Source organism: Gambusia affinis, linkage group LG06, assembly GCF_019740435.1.
Source record: "Gambusia affinis linkage group LG06, SWU_Gaff_1.0, whole genome shotgun sequence".
Taxonomy (NCBI): domain Eukaryota; kingdom Metazoa; phylum Chordata; class Actinopteri; order Cyprinodontiformes; family Poeciliidae; genus Gambusia; species Gambusia affinis.
In genome coordinates this window covers 16,927,323-16,944,323 of record NC_057873.1, presented here as the reverse complement: position 1 = coordinate 16,944,323, position 17,001 = coordinate 16,927,323, and the positions used below count along the sequence as shown (strand labels likewise).

The following is a 17,001-nucleotide window of genomic DNA, read 5'->3' as shown; positions in this document are numbered from 1 at the left end:
GGAAAGTTTAATGCAGTGTGTATTGCTAAATGAATCTGATCTGTTTGGTTTAAATAAAACCCCTAAAAAAACAATACTAAGGTCAATAAAATATGAAGAATGACTGTTTCAATATTTGCAACTTTTGATATTATTTATTATCGATATTTATATACAGTATATATATCGTTACTGTCGACATATTATTCGGATCAAACCAGGTTCTGGTTTTTAGACCTACTAGAAGCATCTTAAGCGACTTGATTCAGTCGTTTAAGATATATGTGAATTAAAGAGTCGCTAAAGTAGGATCGTGTTTTTTCAGAAAAAAAAAATAATTTTTCGACTTTTTCATAAAAGAAAATAAAGACTTTTAGTGACTTTGATAATACATTAACAACAGTTGATCATTCATTTTATAGTATTCGTCTAAAACTAGCAGAAAAGATTTTAAATAAAACTACAAACGCGGAATTTGTTCAGAGGGAGTCATCTCGCTCCGGCTGTGCGCCTCGCCAATCTCTGTCCGTCTCTCAGTAAACTCTGCTGGGCACCGCTGCGCGTCAAAACATTGCGTCTCTGCAGGACTTGCCAGGGCCGGAGAGCAGAGGAAATTTGCCTGGGGAAGGAATGCGAAAGAGCTTTTAGGATTGGCACCGCCACCAAAAAAAACGAGGAATTGCGACGTTTTCTTTAGGCTACGTGGAGAGACGTGTTTTTACTCCTCTAAAAGGTACGCATAATTTTCCCACTGTAGTGGTGGTGCATTTTTGTTACGCACTGTTTTTATGTCTCTGCTTGAAGCTTATTCAGGAAGAGAACTGGTCATTCACAATTTTCCCCTTTAAGGTGTCTTCTACTTAAGGCAACATTTGCGGTTACGTTTCAAGTCAAGTTTCCCATATTGCATAAGTATGAGCAGCTGATGCAGTTTCCTCATGAAGGGGATGCTGACATGTTCTCTGCCTTGGAGCTACTGTATTTGTCTGTTGTTGTTGTTGTTGTTGTTGCTTTGTTTAATTTTTATTTTTATTTTTTTTTTAGAAAAACTCATGCTGACTCCCCTGCACGTAGCGCCACCATACTTGCACGTCAGCGGGATCGATGCGGGCGATCATATAATCAGGTCATGTGATTGCTGACGGCAATCACCTGTCAAAATCATTGCGGATTGTTTTCAGAGGCAGCAGTGTGTGTGTGTAGGGGTGTGCATATGTGTGTGAGGTGAGGCATCCCCGCCATCTGTGGTGGCTGAAGTTCTGCCCCAGATAAAGTGCGCCACTTCCTGTGACCTGATTCACACCAGTAATTACACATTTATACTGTAAACCAACCAGGGCTGCATGTCTTTAATCCGTGTGTAACTCCGCGAGATGAGATTTCTGTCTGACATTATCTGTCAGCGCCCACATCCAGGAGGACATGCTTCATTTTTAACCCCTGTATTGACTTTGTTTACGCTATAAATCTAATATTTTCCACTTATACATAAAATCAGATATGTTTTTTTGCACAAAGGAGCAAAAATATGGATTTAAAGAACATATATTATTATTTTTGTGTTAGGTTGATTGGCTTATCAACTGACTCTGACAATAAACTTAATCATTGCACATGGAGTTAACCTTTCTGAATTCTGTGGCTGTAGATTTCAAAGTAGAAATCCCTTACATTGTATCATATTAGATTAAATTAGATTACATTACATTACATGAGATATGTTGTATACATACCTTGATTTGTATACAAATCAGGTGCAGGTACATCATTTACATATATTATTTAAACTAGTGATGCAACAATAAATCGGCCCCTATTTTCTTAATTTAGGGTCACCAGTGATCGGCCGATACTTCCATGTGAAGCCGATCTTATCTACCTCAGCAAAGTTCTAAAACTTATTAATCTTCATCTCTCTTCTGAGAGAAACTTGACTGACAAACCCGCCCACCAGGACATGTGTGCACATTTACTGTTAATAATAGTCACCCCACTGTTGCCAACTCAGTGACTTTCTTGTTATATTTAGTGACATTTCAGACAAAAAAATGAAAATAAAAAATTGGTATCAGCCAAAATCAGTATCAATTGGTCAGGCTTTTTAAAGAATGGTAATCAGCAATTGTCCAGAAAACTGCAATCAGTGCAGCTCTAATTTAAGCCACTCGCACAGTCTACAAAAAAGCACGTCTGCTATCAGTTGGAAGGCTTTAAGTGTTATAATAACAACGTCTTGGTATTTCGGCGGCTCAGAATGTATTTAAATCTAACCTTTTATGTGCAAAACCCCACAATAGATTTCATACTGTTATTAGATTCTTATATATTTCTCTGTAGCTTCAAAATTTTGCTTCAGCTTTTTAGGTTGTCAAGTATCGTGTGTGACTTATTTATGTAGTAAATCAGAAGTTCATTTATATATTCGGCATCCTGCGACCGAGGTAATGTTTCCTTATTCTCTTTTTTCTGACATAAGAAGAAGCTGGAAAAGAGCCGTGTCCAATTTTAGTGCCGATTTCAGTAAGTCATGCATGGAAACTGTAGTGTTCATATCTTATCAGGTTTGAGAACTACTGCTAAATAAGTGAGTAAACAGGGGCAGTCTATGTAGATATGGTGAGATGTTTTTTAAGAAGTTAAGTTCAATTGAATAAAGTCCTGAGAAGTATATTTAGGAGGTCAGCAGTGATCTACTTCCATTGCAGCGCATGCAGGCAGATTGCCAGCAATCATGTGAGCAAGGGGTCGATGTTAGAGGATCGAAGATGAGCTGAAGGCCCTGGAAGGTGATCTCCTACAGACAAGTGCTTGTCTGCACAAACCAAAGTTGCACAAGTCTGTGTCTAACACATCTACCACTCAGCCACTCCCAAAACGCTTTCAAATTACACAAACACAAGTCATTTCAACAAGTTCTGAGCTGTTTTCTTCTGTCTGTCTGTCTGTCTGTCTGCCTGTCAGGACGTCTGGAACCTAAAGCAAGCATCACAACGCAGAATGATGCATACAGAAGGAGTGGAAACAGGAGCGTCCCTTCATCAGTGAGATTTGATACGAGTCGGGAGTGGAGTCAGTGATGTCATGCTGCTGCGCGCTGCCGGTCTGGCTGTAACCGTGGACTGAAAGCGGGGATGAAAAGCACATCATGTGCACAAATTGTGTCAGAACAGCGTAGGGTGTGCAGCTTATGGAGGACTCAGCAGATTTGCCCTCAATCTTTTTCTTCTGTTTGTGATCTCGGTCAAAAGCAGCATCCGCAGCAGCGTCGGTGCATTACGTAACCCTCTTTGTTGCCGCTGTGTGTATGCAGGGGGCTCCTTTCTGGTTAGTGGGACTCGTGGCATGTAGCCCTTTCTGTGATGACACCCAGAAATGACCAGAACGGACGGCTCGCTGACCTCAAACAACCTGCCGCAGGACGGATGAATAGACAGAGAGGCAGCAGAGAAAAATAATGAATATGCAAACAGGCTGAGAGGCACAGAGATAGATGGAGGGAAGGCAGAGGCATGGTGACTGAAAATGATGCAAAAGGTTACACACACTGAAATTACTTTGGATATCTTGATTTTTCGCCCTGTCTGGATTCCTGCAAGCTGCAGGTCATCTGATCGTTTATGCAATTTGTTTTTCTGTCAGAGTTTGTTTCTGTGTTGTTGTGTAGTTCAGAACAGCTCAGGCGGACTGTTTGCGTCAGCATTTTGAAGCGCATCGACATGGCAACAAACAGTGCTGCTTTGCAAAATATGTTTTAACTCACCTAAAAGGTTGGAGTATTCTCTGTTTCCGGAAGCTGATGGGGTTTGTTTGAAAAAGCTTAAACGACATTTTTTCTTAAGATAAAACTGGTTAAAGACTTTTTTCTAACAGCGTGTCTACATTGTTTCTTTAAGATCTTGTACCTAATATGTAACATGCTTCATTTGTGGAAGTCCTTTTACATCATAAACTAGTCGTATGAAAACTTTTAGATGAAAAACTGTGATAATCAGAGCCGGCCTAAGGTAGAATCAAACTCTGCAGTGGCTCAAAGCCCCTAGAGGAGGTTATTGTAGATATGACTTTCTTGCAAGAGCAACGGTTCTATTCATCCTAAGAAAAACAACAATTTGATAGCATGCTAACAGAGTTTGCTTTGTACAGAGGATCTGAACCCTTGGCTACTGAGAAACAATTGCTGATTAGAGGCATGGGTTCTGTAGAAGTTTTAAACAATTGGATTTGATGTTACCCAATCGCTAACGTTTGACCATGACCTAAGTATCGCCTGAACCCGATGAAGCTTACCAGAAATTGCATGCGCTGTAAACGACCCCATGGGGAGTAAGGGCACAACATCCTTGCCAGCAAAAGGAATGTCTGGAAGAAGTTACAAAACCATCTCTCTGAAAACAAGACTCCACCAATCCATGGTTTGGGTCTGGCTCCCCTCGTTTGGGATGAAACCGGCTATTTTTATCCACTCAATACACAAACTCTGAGACATATTTGATCTTAAAAGTGGGGAAATAAATAACACAACGCAGTTGAAGATGTGTAGGTTTTTCAAGTGGCTCACCAGGCAGGTTGCCTTTCAGTCAGTGGGCAACAAGAGTATTCAGAACAGATTTTATTCATAATTACAGTTCAAGATCAAAGCTACTTAGTGAATTTATCAGCACAGAATAGAGATTATTTTTAAACAGATGTTGATTAGACCTTTATCCTATTTGTGAAAACACAAAAAGCGTGTTCTTCAGTAGTTTTAGGCTTTAGGACTGCCTCAGATTGAGGCAAGCCTGGGAACTTGGCTGAATCATTGTGCATTGATCACAGGTTCTATAAAGCAGTCTTGGTTAATTTAACCTTTAATCTAGCAGTGAAAACAAACGAAAACAGTCTTCTAGTGCTCATCCAGGGCACAATTCATGCAAGATTCATCAATCTTGTGAACATTTAGCTCTAAAGCTCATCAAAAACAGCTCACTAGAAAAGTAATTTGACCAGTTATGCAATAGTAATTATACAAATACAGCATTGTTGTTCATGTGTGTGAAGTAGTTACTTCATGAATCGTATTTCTACATATGCACGAGCCTCCGGAGGATATGTGATATGCAGGACAGTGATGCAGTAATGGTGGTAAATATTGCCCCTCAAGGGAACATTACACTATCATGATGCACTGGAGGTCAACATACTCACACATACCAGCTGTAATATCATCTTGCAGTTGTCATTGATTGCTGCAGCATTTGAAAAAAATACTCATACCCCTTAAATATAGTCATATTTCACGCTTTATTGCATTTTATTGGGACTTAATGTGACGAACTAATTCAAACTACTGTGTAGTTGTGAAGTGGAAAGAAAAAACAGAAAAATTATTAGTTACAAAATATGTTAATTATGCCTGAACTTTGACTGGTCCATTCTCACACATGCTGGCGTTATTATCTTCTCCACCCCAGTCTCGAGTTTTTTTGCATGGCCTGTATTTATCCCAAACCAACTCTATCCTCAAATCAATTCTAATTAGATTTACTGCCCCTACTGAAGACAGGAATCTCCAAGGCATGATGCTGCCAACACCGTGTTCCTCTGTGGAGGTGGTGTCATCTGAGGTGTTACAGTTTGTTGTAATGTGACAAAATGTGAAATAAATTAAAGTGTAGGGATACTTTTGAACATCATAGTGCATCAAGTTATTTTGTTTCACTCTTAGGGTTAAAAATGCAGCGAAGGAAGAAGGTTAAATTTAGTTCAGCTAGAATGGCTGAAACTTGGACTGGTAGATTGAGTTGACTGCTCATCTACTTTGTGCAAATGTTCTTTATTCTTACATTCATTGAAAGCATCCATCACATTTCCTCAGACTCTCTCAGAGCCTAAAGTGAAATCTATGAATATATCTGCGCTGATTTTATGCAGCTTAATACACAAAGTGCAAACTGCATATTTTTACATTTAACACATTATATAACTTACTGTACGTGACAGCGTGTTGATTCATTCTTATCTGATCTCGGAGGACAAGATGCTTACATTTGTCCTGAAATGACTGAACAGATAAAGCATGCTCTTGGTTAAACATCAGTCCATGTGTGTGTGTGTGTGTGCGTGTGCGTGTGTGTGTGTGTGCGCGAGAAGGTTCAGCTATGACAACTGTAACGTGTCTTTGTGCCCTGATCCTACGCTCTTGGCATCGAGTCAGAGGAGAGAAAACAAGGGCATGTCTCAGTGCTTTATTTATTTATCTGCTGCAGTCCTTCCCATCAGCCTTTATCAGCCTTCATCAGGCTCTAAAAACAATCATGCCGCAGCGCAGGCCCCCGCTCTTCTTGTTTGTCCTGTGCTCACCGAGGCCTCTGGCTTCCAATCAGTATTTTATGAGCTTTTCCAGATGCTTCTGTAAACACAGACGGGAGGGAGAGGAGACAGAGTGGTACATTATTGAAATGATGTATGTTCTTTCTTTATTTAGACTTTGTGGAAATATATATGGACATTTCTGACAGCAAACGCAACGGGGGAAAGAAATTACTCTAATTGTGATTCATAGACTCAGAGCAAAAGACACCAAGTTATTGTTGCGCTGCTTGATGTTGAAGCTCAGCCCACTACACAGTTTCTCCAACAGGTCCTCAGATTATACGCCTGACCCACGGGACGGCTTCCCAGGCCGACTTGTTAATCTTCTTAGTCGCCGGGCCGCAGCAGCAAGTACGTTAAAGGGTCGATCCCTTTGGATATCATAAAGGGAGCAGAGCACGATCCTTGCAGTTGTGCTGGGATAAGCAGATTATAGCTGCAGCCTTGCAGACTTTTAACACAGAGTGTGAAGTAGGAGCGTCGCTTTGCCTCGGTTTGCATCAGGGCGTCATGCTGCAGTTTGCAGTGGCAGCTTTGCACAAAAAGGCTGAAATACCTTATGATTTTCCGCCACTAATTGCAGGATATGTTGATTAACGTAAGTTATCAACATACAAAACAGAACAAGTCTGTCAATGTCCAAAATGGCCAAAAAGGTGATGCAGCAAAAACATGAAATGATTCCTTGATTGATACCTGCAGAAAATTTAGGGCTGTTGAGTGAGTAAACTCAGTTTGCTGCAGGGATCCACAGCTCAGTTGGGAGAATCTGTTGACAGGACAGCTATCAGTTCTGCAGTTCACCGATCTGGAAAAATGCATCATTGGCAATAAACACAGGTTGTCAAAATCCAGTGAGGAGACACAGCCAGCAGGTGAAAGACAGAGTTCTGGACAGATCAGAACAAAACGAACCATTTGGTTTACTTGTTAAATCAAAAACTAACACTGGAAACCTCCCTCAACACTGTATCATGCAGCTTGTAGGTTTTTCTTCTGCACGCACAATGAAACTAGTTGCAGACGTTCAACTTCAGCTGTGTAAGGCACTGCTTGTGATTCTGTTTTCATCCAGGTGTCGTTCAGCCGCTCTGCTTTCTCCTCCCAGGTGTTTACCTCCCACCCCACCGCCCACCACGGCCCTCACCTGTGTGTTGCGGTGCTTCCCCTGTGAGCCGACCTGGGCCGGCAGTCCGTTTTTGCACCGCCCGCCAACACCGCCCATGGTCAGGATGACGCGCTCCAAGACGTTCCAGGCGTACCTGCCGAGCTGCCACCGGACGTACAGCTGCATTCACTGCCGAGCTCACCTGGCCAACCACGACGAGCTCATCTCAAAGGTAACCAGGGGAAGCTCTCGCCCCATCGCTGCCTCTAAGCCACAGAATCATTCAATCATTTTTGTTAAAGAAGACCTATTACTCAAAAATTCATATTTTGCACATTTCTATGCTTCCATTCGGGTCTCTCCTGCTTCTAAAAACAACCCAACCGTTTTTTGGGGGTTTTTTTGGTGTCTGGAAAATGAGCCGTTTTTTTTTTGTTTTGTTTTGTTTTTTTCTTTTTTTTTCTTTTTTTTTAATGAGCCGTTTTAGAGTCCTTCCGATTGTTAAGTAGCATTCGATGGTAACTGCGTCGTTACTTAGCAACCATAGCTGAGCTCAGCCCGTCACCTAGCAACCCAAGAGGCGGTCCAGCACACTTGGTTAGCTGACCAAACTTACCATCCAGAAAGCACTTGCTTCATTCTTGTTGGTTGTGCAGGGGGCTCCACTTTTGCTTTTCAAAGATGCACTGTAATTGTGCATCTGTTTGCAGCCATTTTCACATGCGAGTGTAAACAATGAGATGGGGGGCGTGGCCAGCAGCAGTTTATTTAGATTTAAAGTGACAGGAGTCAGTAAAGCAGCTCATTCTGAAAGGAGCTCGAAATGGGCAGAACTGAGCAGGCTGAAATCTCATTATCTAACAATAATTTATACAAAAGTTTAATAAACATGTTTTGTGTAGCTCATAGACCTCTCCTAATGTGTTCAAGGAAGATATTTCTCCCACAGCAGAGAGCTGTCAGAGTACCTTTAGTTTAAATCCCATGAAAATAATTACATTTGGGGGAAAAAATCAAGGACTTAAAAAGCAAATGAGGAATCACAAAATTAAACAGCAGGTTTATCCACCTGTAGGCTTGTATTATCCACCGCCGCACCGCTGCACAGGGATGGATTATGTTATAAACTGGAGAGTGAACTGGATTATGGCTGCAGTTGCACGTTTTAAACGCGATTATGAAGACACATTCACCTGTGTTCAGAGGCTTTTTTGCTGAGCTGCACTAAATGCAGCAGTTTAATAAGCCTCTGCAACAGCAGCTTTGGTTTTGCAGTGAACATACGACTCCGGAGGAAAAACCTAAAAAATCACTTATGATTAACTAAATGTGTTTCTGCAAAATGTGAATCCCTTAGACCCTCATTTTAGGAGTGCTTTGAACTTAAGAGCAGATTTGCTTCATCTTGTCAACTACTGTCTCTGCAGTCGTTCCAGGGCAGCCAGGGCAGAGCTTACCTGTTCAACTCAGTGTGAGTGCTGATCTAAAAACTCATCTCAGAACATCTGAAGGATTTATGGAGAACCTCTCGTGCTTGCGTTGAGATTTAAAAACTTTTTCCGCTCTGCCTCTGCTCGTGTCTGCCCCTCAGGGTGAACGTTGGGTGTGGCCCTGCAGAGGAGAGAGTTCTGCTGACAGGCCTGCATGCTGTGGCGGATATCTACTGTGAGAACTGCAAGACCACTCTGGGCTGGAAATATGTGAGTGTCCTTGGCTGATTCCAAGTCTAAGTTTAGAGGAGGATAAACGGGGGTGGCGGGGGAAGAGTTGTTCTTGTAGCATAACCTGATTTTATTTGGACCCTTAATATTTTTGGACTGCGCTTCTCAGAGGGTCACTGCAGCAGCTCAGCTCCAAGCTGACAGATGGAGGTCAGATGATTCTTCTAGGTGCCTTGTGATTATTTTTACATACATTTTCTGGATTAAGGTTGGTTCAGCATGAGGAGAGTTTCCACTTCTTGTTTTATTCATTTCCTGGTTTTTTTTTTTTTTTTTTTTTTTTTTTAGCAATACCTTGTAGAACCACCTTTCCTCTTTAATCACAACTGTTTCCAGCAGGTTTACACATCTAGAAACAAACCAAACTTTGTGTCCAATATTTTAAAACTGCCGGATTAAATGGAGAGTTTCTATGAACCTTTAATTTCAAGCCACAGATTCTGAATGATGTCAGGTTTGGACTTTGACTGGGCCATTCCAGCTCATCATACTTTCCACTGAAGCTCTGGCTGTCTGCTTAAGTTTGTTGTCCATCTCCTGTCTCTGGTCTTTTGCAGCTTCCCTTTCTCTGCTCAAGAAAACCCTCTCCGCAGCATGCTGCCGCCACCACCATGTTTCACCTTGCAGAAAGTTAATTCAAGTTGATGTGCAGAATAAGTTTTCTACACATAATGCTTTGCATGTAAACTAAATAGTTTGATTTTGGTTTGAGCCATGTCCTCTAGATTGTTTGTGACAAACTGAAAATCTGGCTAATGATGGCATTCTTTCAACAACGGTTTCTTCTTGGCCATCTTCCTTAAAGAAGAGATGTGGGGAACGTTTTGAGTACTAGTTGCGTCGTCAACAATTTGTCTTAACTAAACTACAGAGAACAGCAAATAAAACATCATGTTGTGGTAGCCTGGAACAAGGACAGGGCAGAAAACTTGCTACATAAAAGCCAAGGTCTGAAGAAAAAGTTTAAAAGATTTACAGAAGAATAATCTGGAAGCTTTGAACAACAAGAGGGTTTAGCTTCTTAGAAGCAAAGCATAGCAAAATGAGTGATTGTTTCCAATCTTTGGCTTAAAGATTCTTACAGAAATAAATGCCTAAGTGAAAGCTTGCTTCAGATAGACTCAATAAGTTTATTAGAGGACCAGTAAATTGATTTAGTTCTCCTTATTACATAATTATCAGGTTGTAAATGTTTAGGGAAACTACAGCAACTATTAGTCCAGACAGTTTTGTAACAAACGCAACGGCTTCTCTCATATTGACCAAAATTAATCAACTAAGTCCCGTTTAAATTAAAGCAGGTCGACCCATTAATATTGAGATGCAGGTAATTCAAGATTTGTTTTTAGTGCACCTTCATGAAACTGAAATATAATGCAACACAACACACTACCTTACCACAACAAATTACTAACCGTATAAGTACTGCAGCAGCCTATATTTAAATACTATTTAACCCTGAACATTGCTGTCTGTGTTCAGAGTGAAGTTTGTGTTAAGCTGCAATGTTTAAACATCTTCTTGCTGAGTGCAGGAGTTATTTCGGTCTTTTGTAAGTGAGCTGCACAGGATCCACTAATGTTAGCCTTTTACATATATCAGCAAAGCTAAATATGTGTTGCTGTCATCAGCAAACCTTTTTAACATGCGAGGGAGAGTTTAGACTATAGTGCACGCAACTGTTTCCTTAAAGGGTTAAAACACACAGCTTCCTTCTTGTTTGACTCCTCAGAAGGCCTCATTGATCACACACCAACCTCCTACTGCAGCAGCCACAGAACAAGTCTAAACTCAGTTCCACTTTCTTTCTCATGGCCTAAAAATAAACATTTTCCTTATGAGCCTGTTAAACACTGGCTGAACCGACAGTAAAAGTAGCTTCTCTTCTCAGAAGTCTCTATTCCTGTCAGGACCCACTAAAAGTCCCGCAGTCTAAATGCGGTTCTGCAGAAGATGAAAGAGACTCGGAGCTTTGACCCACTGCTCTCCCGCAAGGAGAAATCTGAGAATATGCCTCTGCAGCTCCAAAACCAAACCAGTCAAAGACACACAAACAAAAAAACAAGGCACGAAGTTCTCGCTCCACAACATTTGCATCATCCTCCTGCGTGACACACCTGTAGGATACTTACAGAGAGCAAATGTGTTTGGAGGCTGTTAACCGACGCAAAGCAGAAACTCGATGGCTTCCAGTTTCATCAAGATTAACTTTTTCTTAAAATTATGGCAACATCCCCAAATGTTAAGAGCCTGTTCTGTTTTCATATTTTCACTTTTCATAGGACAAAAAGACAAGCTGTAGAAGCCACTTCACAAGCACAAACTCACAGCGCCTATCATTTTGTACTCATCTACCTTTTAACATGAAACCCCCAAACATAAGTCAGTGCAACCGACTGCCGTGAGAACAAAGCAACAGATATTCAATAAGTTAGAATAAAAAAAAACAAAAACATTTATTCCAGGAACTTTGTGCAAGAAAACTAACACTCCACAATGCACTGAATACATTCTCTCCAAAGTGAAACACGGCAGTGGCAGCATAATGTATGGGGGCTGTTTTTCTTTAGCAGAGGCAGGTAAACTGGTCAGAGTTGACGGGGAGGTGGATAGAGCAGTAAAATCCTAGAAGAAAACCTGCTGGAAGTTGGAAAAGACTTGACACTGAAGCTAGAAATGACAGTAAACATCCAGCCAGAGGGACAATGGGCTGGCTTAGATCCAATCAGATTCATGTGTTAGAATGGCCCAGTCAAAGTCCACACCTAAATCCCACTGGGAATTAGTGGCCATACTTAAAAATGGTTGTTCACTAATCCTCTCCATCGGATCTATGGGCCCATTAGACGCTTTGCTTCTGAAGCTGTATTTGCTTCCAAATGGGCTGCATACAAGTTTTTATTTTGAAGACAATGATTGCATCATATTTCTTCCAGTTCATAGTTACAATGCTCACCCACTCCATGTCGCTTTTGTTGCATAGGAACACAACAAAATACTTTGACATTTCTGGTTGTAATTTGACAAAATATGCGAAAATCCACGAGGAATGAATCTTTCTGCGATTCTAGTAAATGTTTGAGCTGCTGTCCTGGGAGGAATACATGTTTCAGCCTGCAGAGACGCAGCAGCATTCATAGTGATCATTTTTAAACCTGCAGGCCTTTTGGTTTTGGCAGATTATTTGGAGTTAGAAACACCCTGTTGTCAATGTGATGTATGAGGATTCTCTTCAGTCGGAGCACTCCTGTCTTTAAGCATACGTTGTTTTCAAGCAAGCATCTCCCACAGGCTAAATCTGCCTGTGGGAGATGCTTGCTGCTCCACTGTTTCACAGCAAGTGAACAGTTCAATTCCAATCGTTTCACCCCAAAACATCTGACCTATGCCACTTCCACGTTTTGTACTGATTCGGATACATATCTGATAGTTTTCAAAGCGTCCGCAGTCTGAGCGGTCATGTCTCATTTCCGCCGACCTTTATGTTAGGGACAGGAGACATGCATCATAATTCTGCAACAGAAGAATTATGTTGCTGAAAATATTCAGTCATATTTTCAATGACTGAAAATATGATTTTGAAATTATGAATGAAGTCCATGACAAATCACAATAACAACGTTCCTATTTCCGACTACACATTCATTCATTATTACTTCCATAAGCAATAAATATGCTGCTGTGTTTCTTCTGCGCAATGCGGGTTGTTTTGGGGACGTAAACCATTCACACGGACGTTTGAATGATTTTACATTTAATTACTAGTATGAGCGGCCGTGCAAAAGAACTGAAAAGTATTTCAGCTCAAAATTGGAATTGATCATCAAGACCTGCTGTGTGAACGTAGCCTAAAAGTTTCTTACTGTTTCGTTGTGATCTGATGTGATTGTACCTTTTGAAAGAGATGCTACGTCTCCTTTCCTCTCCCACTCCCTCCAGGAACATGCTTTCGAGAGCAGTCAGAAGTATAAAGAGGGCAAGTTCATCATCGAGTTGGCCCACATGATCAAGGACAATGGCTGGGACTGAGGGGCGAGCAGCTGAGTGACGACCACGTTGGATGGGAGGGAGGCAGGGAGTCGTGGGGGTGATTGTGTGCGGTGGGTGAGTGTGTGACTTTGGTTTGGCTGATTTACCATTAACCTCTGTAACTTACTGCCCATCCACACACCTCTTGATGTACACACACACGTCATGTGCGGTAACACACACCGAGGTCGCAGACATCCCAGTTTGACAGGAGTACTAGGTGACTGGCCAGCAATAGACAAGATGTTACGTTTTGGTTTTAGTTTTATAAAACACAAGCTCTGAAAAGCAGCTCCGCGAAACGTTCCCTGTGCTGTGTTGATTCTTCTACCTTGTCTAAAAATAGCAGCTGCAAGGCGTCCAGTGGCTCGGTCTGGCAGCTTGCTCTGGTTTTGGTTGAAGAGCTGATCACTGGGTCCCCAACATGAATGAGACCTAAGATGATTATAGCGGACTCAACTGATTGGGGCTATGTCATCTGGGCCTGACGAGGTCTGACCCCGAATGGGCCTGAACACACGGGCTTTTAAAGGGTTCTGTGTGCAGAGATTACCACCCCATTGGCTGTTCCTTCAAAAAAACGGTGGAAAATCTAGATCCGGGTGTTGCTGCTTTGTTGGCTTCTGACTGGGATCCCTTCAATGCCTCGCCACTGATGCAGCCCGGGACGAAACAAGAAGGTAAACGAATGCAGACGGACAGCCACCTGCTCTCTCTGAGAGCTCACAGGAAGGTGTCCTCGAAGCAAAAAAAGCAGCTCCTCTTGTTTCTGTTCTTGCAGAACAGAAACATGGGTCTACCGTTCCTCCCATGTTAGATGTCTTGCATCTGCGGATGCAGCAATGCGTCCACTGTTGTCGTTGGGTCATATAGAGTTACGTACCGGGACAGAAAATCTGTCTGGGAGTCCCAAAGGTTTGTGAACACTGTGAGCATCTCTCTGCCATTGTAGGGCAAAGAGCAAAGGTGATGCGGCTCTGCAGGGTTTGTAGTAATCTGTCATTGACATGCCCCCCCTGCTGTCATGCAAACAATGAGTAAAGTCACTAAAAGTATTGACTTTTATTGCAATGGTACATGACCACAAAGGCATTCAGATCTCTGAGTAGAAAGTACCGATGTTAGGTTGTCTTTCTGTCTGGGATCAGTGCTGTGAAACTGCTGTTACTCTGATCTGTTGTCCTTACAAAAACATGGGGCAGCATAAATACGCAATGTACTTGACTCACTCATACAGTTGCCCTCAAAAGATCACACACACCTCCTAAAATGTCAGGATTTTGTGATGCGAAACAAATTGTAAAAATATCTAGAAATGCTTCCAGCTTTAATCTTAAACACACCCAGAGCAATTCAACTGGAAAACAAACAAATGGATTAGGAAAAAATAGAACAATAATCCCACAGCTTTAGTTCTAGACTCAGCCAGGCCATTCCGAAATGTTAACCTGGACCTTGAAGAAAATCAGCCCCAGGTCATAATGCTGCCACCGCCATGTTTCACTGTTAGTGTGGTGTTCTTGTGGTGATGCAGAGTTGTTTTTGGAGTTTTGATCGACATTTAGGTTTTGATTTTATCTGACTGGAACACATATTAATGCAAGGTTTTAAACTGTGATCTCTTTGAAAATCTGCCTCTTTGCTGTATTTATTTTGGTTTTAGTGGGTTTTCCGTGCCACGACCAACATATTTAATACTGTGGATTATTTTGTCCCCTTTTTCTGACCCTTTAAGATCCCATTGATGCTTTCAAAATTTCTGCAAACACGACTTAATAAATAGATATTGGGGAAAATGCAGATTTGTTTTTCAGTTGAATTGTAGCTGCTGCATGCTAAAATAAATGTGGAGCAAGTTTTATGATCATTTATTTTGATCTGATTTTTTTTTTCTTTTTCCCAATCCCAAATCCCCGGCAATTTGGTAGGAGTGTGTGCTACTTCTAACATGCACTGTATGTCTTTTCTGCTATTCACGTGTCTATTGGTCGACTTTACTGGATTACATTTGAGCTCCCATCTCTTGGTACATCATTTCTAACTTTTCTTGGCTAAGGCCAGGATCCTACTAAATCTGCTGTGTATGTATTGTCATTTATGACAGCTGGATTCTTTTTCGATGCAAATGCAGCGTCACCGCGTGGATGATATAAAACTGACTAGTTTTGTGTCCTCGTCACATTTCTTGTGAAAAGAACATTGTGTGTTGCAGTGAAATCCTGCACTGTAACACAAAATCTGATCCGTTTCATTTCGTCCCGTTTGAGCTGTGAAATCGATTCGCAGCAGATAAGATCTGATCCTGGTTTGGAAAAGTAAAGAAACGAGTTCCTCTGTTTGTCACGAACGTGAGGGTCCTGTAGACGTTGCTCCAGATTTCGCCCTTTAACTAGTGAGCGCTCTCCGGTTTCAAGCTAAACCCAAACTGTTACCTCTGATCAGTAACTCGCAGCAGCTGGGGGTCAAGCTGGAGGCTGCGACTATAAATCCAGCACAACCAAAGAACCCACCCATCAAGAATAAATTGACCAAACAAAAGATTTAACTTTGCTTGGACAACATGTTGCAAAACAGGAGGATGTGTATTTAGTTGAAAGCCAAGTTTTGTGGATAGCCTTTCTCTGTTGTACATGTACTGCATTTTGATTTTGTAAAAAGATCTTAATATATGCATATATTCTATTTACTCTATTCATCATGACGATTTCCGTTTATGTCAACCTCTGTGTTACGGATTGTAAATAGTGTTAATGTATCGTGTTTTATCTATGATCCATATGATGATGAATGAATATGATTTAGGTCACGTCACGCTTTCTCTCGACTGGTACCCCACATTGGCTGTATGATAGTACTTTTTTACTGAAAATGTTTCGATTTTAATGTCTTTTGTAAAAAGAGGATGCTGATGTTGACTATATCATTGGATCTTCATCTAATAAAACGCACCTTAATATCTGTATGGGGTATAGTGTTTATTTTGGTGTTGGGTGTTTCTTTATTTTCAGTATTGATGGGTGTTTCTTATCACCATTTCATTATGCAGGAGAGCCAAAACGCAGACAGGAGGCAGGTAGGCCATAAAACAATGAAAGTATTAAAAGATAACTTTACGGCTGACAAACTTAAGATGAGTCAAAGGATCGAGGTTGTATCCAAAAAAGAGATTCAGAAAACTAGGACTCTAAACACCAAGACAAGGAACAGGTGAATGTACAGCAGCAAAAGGAAAAAGGTAACTACAAACTAAAACCATCTGTCTCACGACGGAGATATGTCTTGTTTTTCCAGGAAAATGCCGCCTTACACAATCCCACTCCCTTCACTAAAAACTGTAGGACTGTTTGGCACTGCCCACAAATATGTAATATAAAACTATATTTAGGGGGAAATAAACAGGCTTTCCAAAATTCAGCATTAAATAATCCACTAAACAGTCATTTTCCTTTAGTTTTCTGCTAATTTTATATTTCTGTTTCCACGATCTGTTGCTATATTCGGACTGGAACACAGCAGTGTGTTTTTATCCTCGACGCTGTTTGTGTCTTTAGCGCCAAAGCCATCAGGGGAACGACGCGTGTGATGTTTCCTGTGAGAACTCGATCATGCGTGTGTGCGGAGGAGGCTCTAGTGTGTGCTTAAAGAGTCATACCTGTTAGTCATGTACTAATCGAGATCCCCCGCTGCGCTTACTTATCCCCCCACCCTTTCATTTCCCTGCCTCCACCTCTCACTCCCCTCCTCTTTCACGCCTTTTCTTCGTTCCATCTTTCATTATCAGCTGTTTTCCATCCTCTCCTCTCCTTTCTCTCT

General features: G+C 41.4%; 1 protein-coding gene across 3 annotated transcripts; it reads left to right on the top strand.

Moving 5' to 3' along the window:
* Nucleotides 1-543: 543 nt before the first annotated feature.
* On the top strand, nt 544-16,150 carry LOC122832569 (protein yippee-like 2). Of its 3 annotated transcripts, XM_044119451.1 has the most exons (6): nt 579-712; nt 2,941-3,020; nt 7,439-7,670; nt 8,866-8,909; nt 9,030-9,138; nt 13,099-16,150. In XM_044119451.1, exons 2-6 carry the CDS (start codon nt 2,977-2,979, stop codon nt 13,186-13,188), a joined length of 519 nt encoding a protein of 172 aa, XP_043975386.1. In that variant the 5' UTR covers nt 579-712; nt 2,941-2,976; the 3' UTR covers nt 13,189-16,150. The 3 variants fall into 3 exon arrangements, with proteins under 3 accessions (XP_043975387.1, XP_043975386.1, XP_043975385.1); XM_044119452.1 differs by lacking the exon at nt 2,941-3,020 and having other exon boundaries at nt 544-712; XM_044119450.1 differs by lacking the exons at nt 579-712; nt 2,941-3,020 and having other exon boundaries at nt 7,150-7,670.
* The last annotated feature ends 851 nt before the right edge of the window (nt 16,151-17,001 follow it).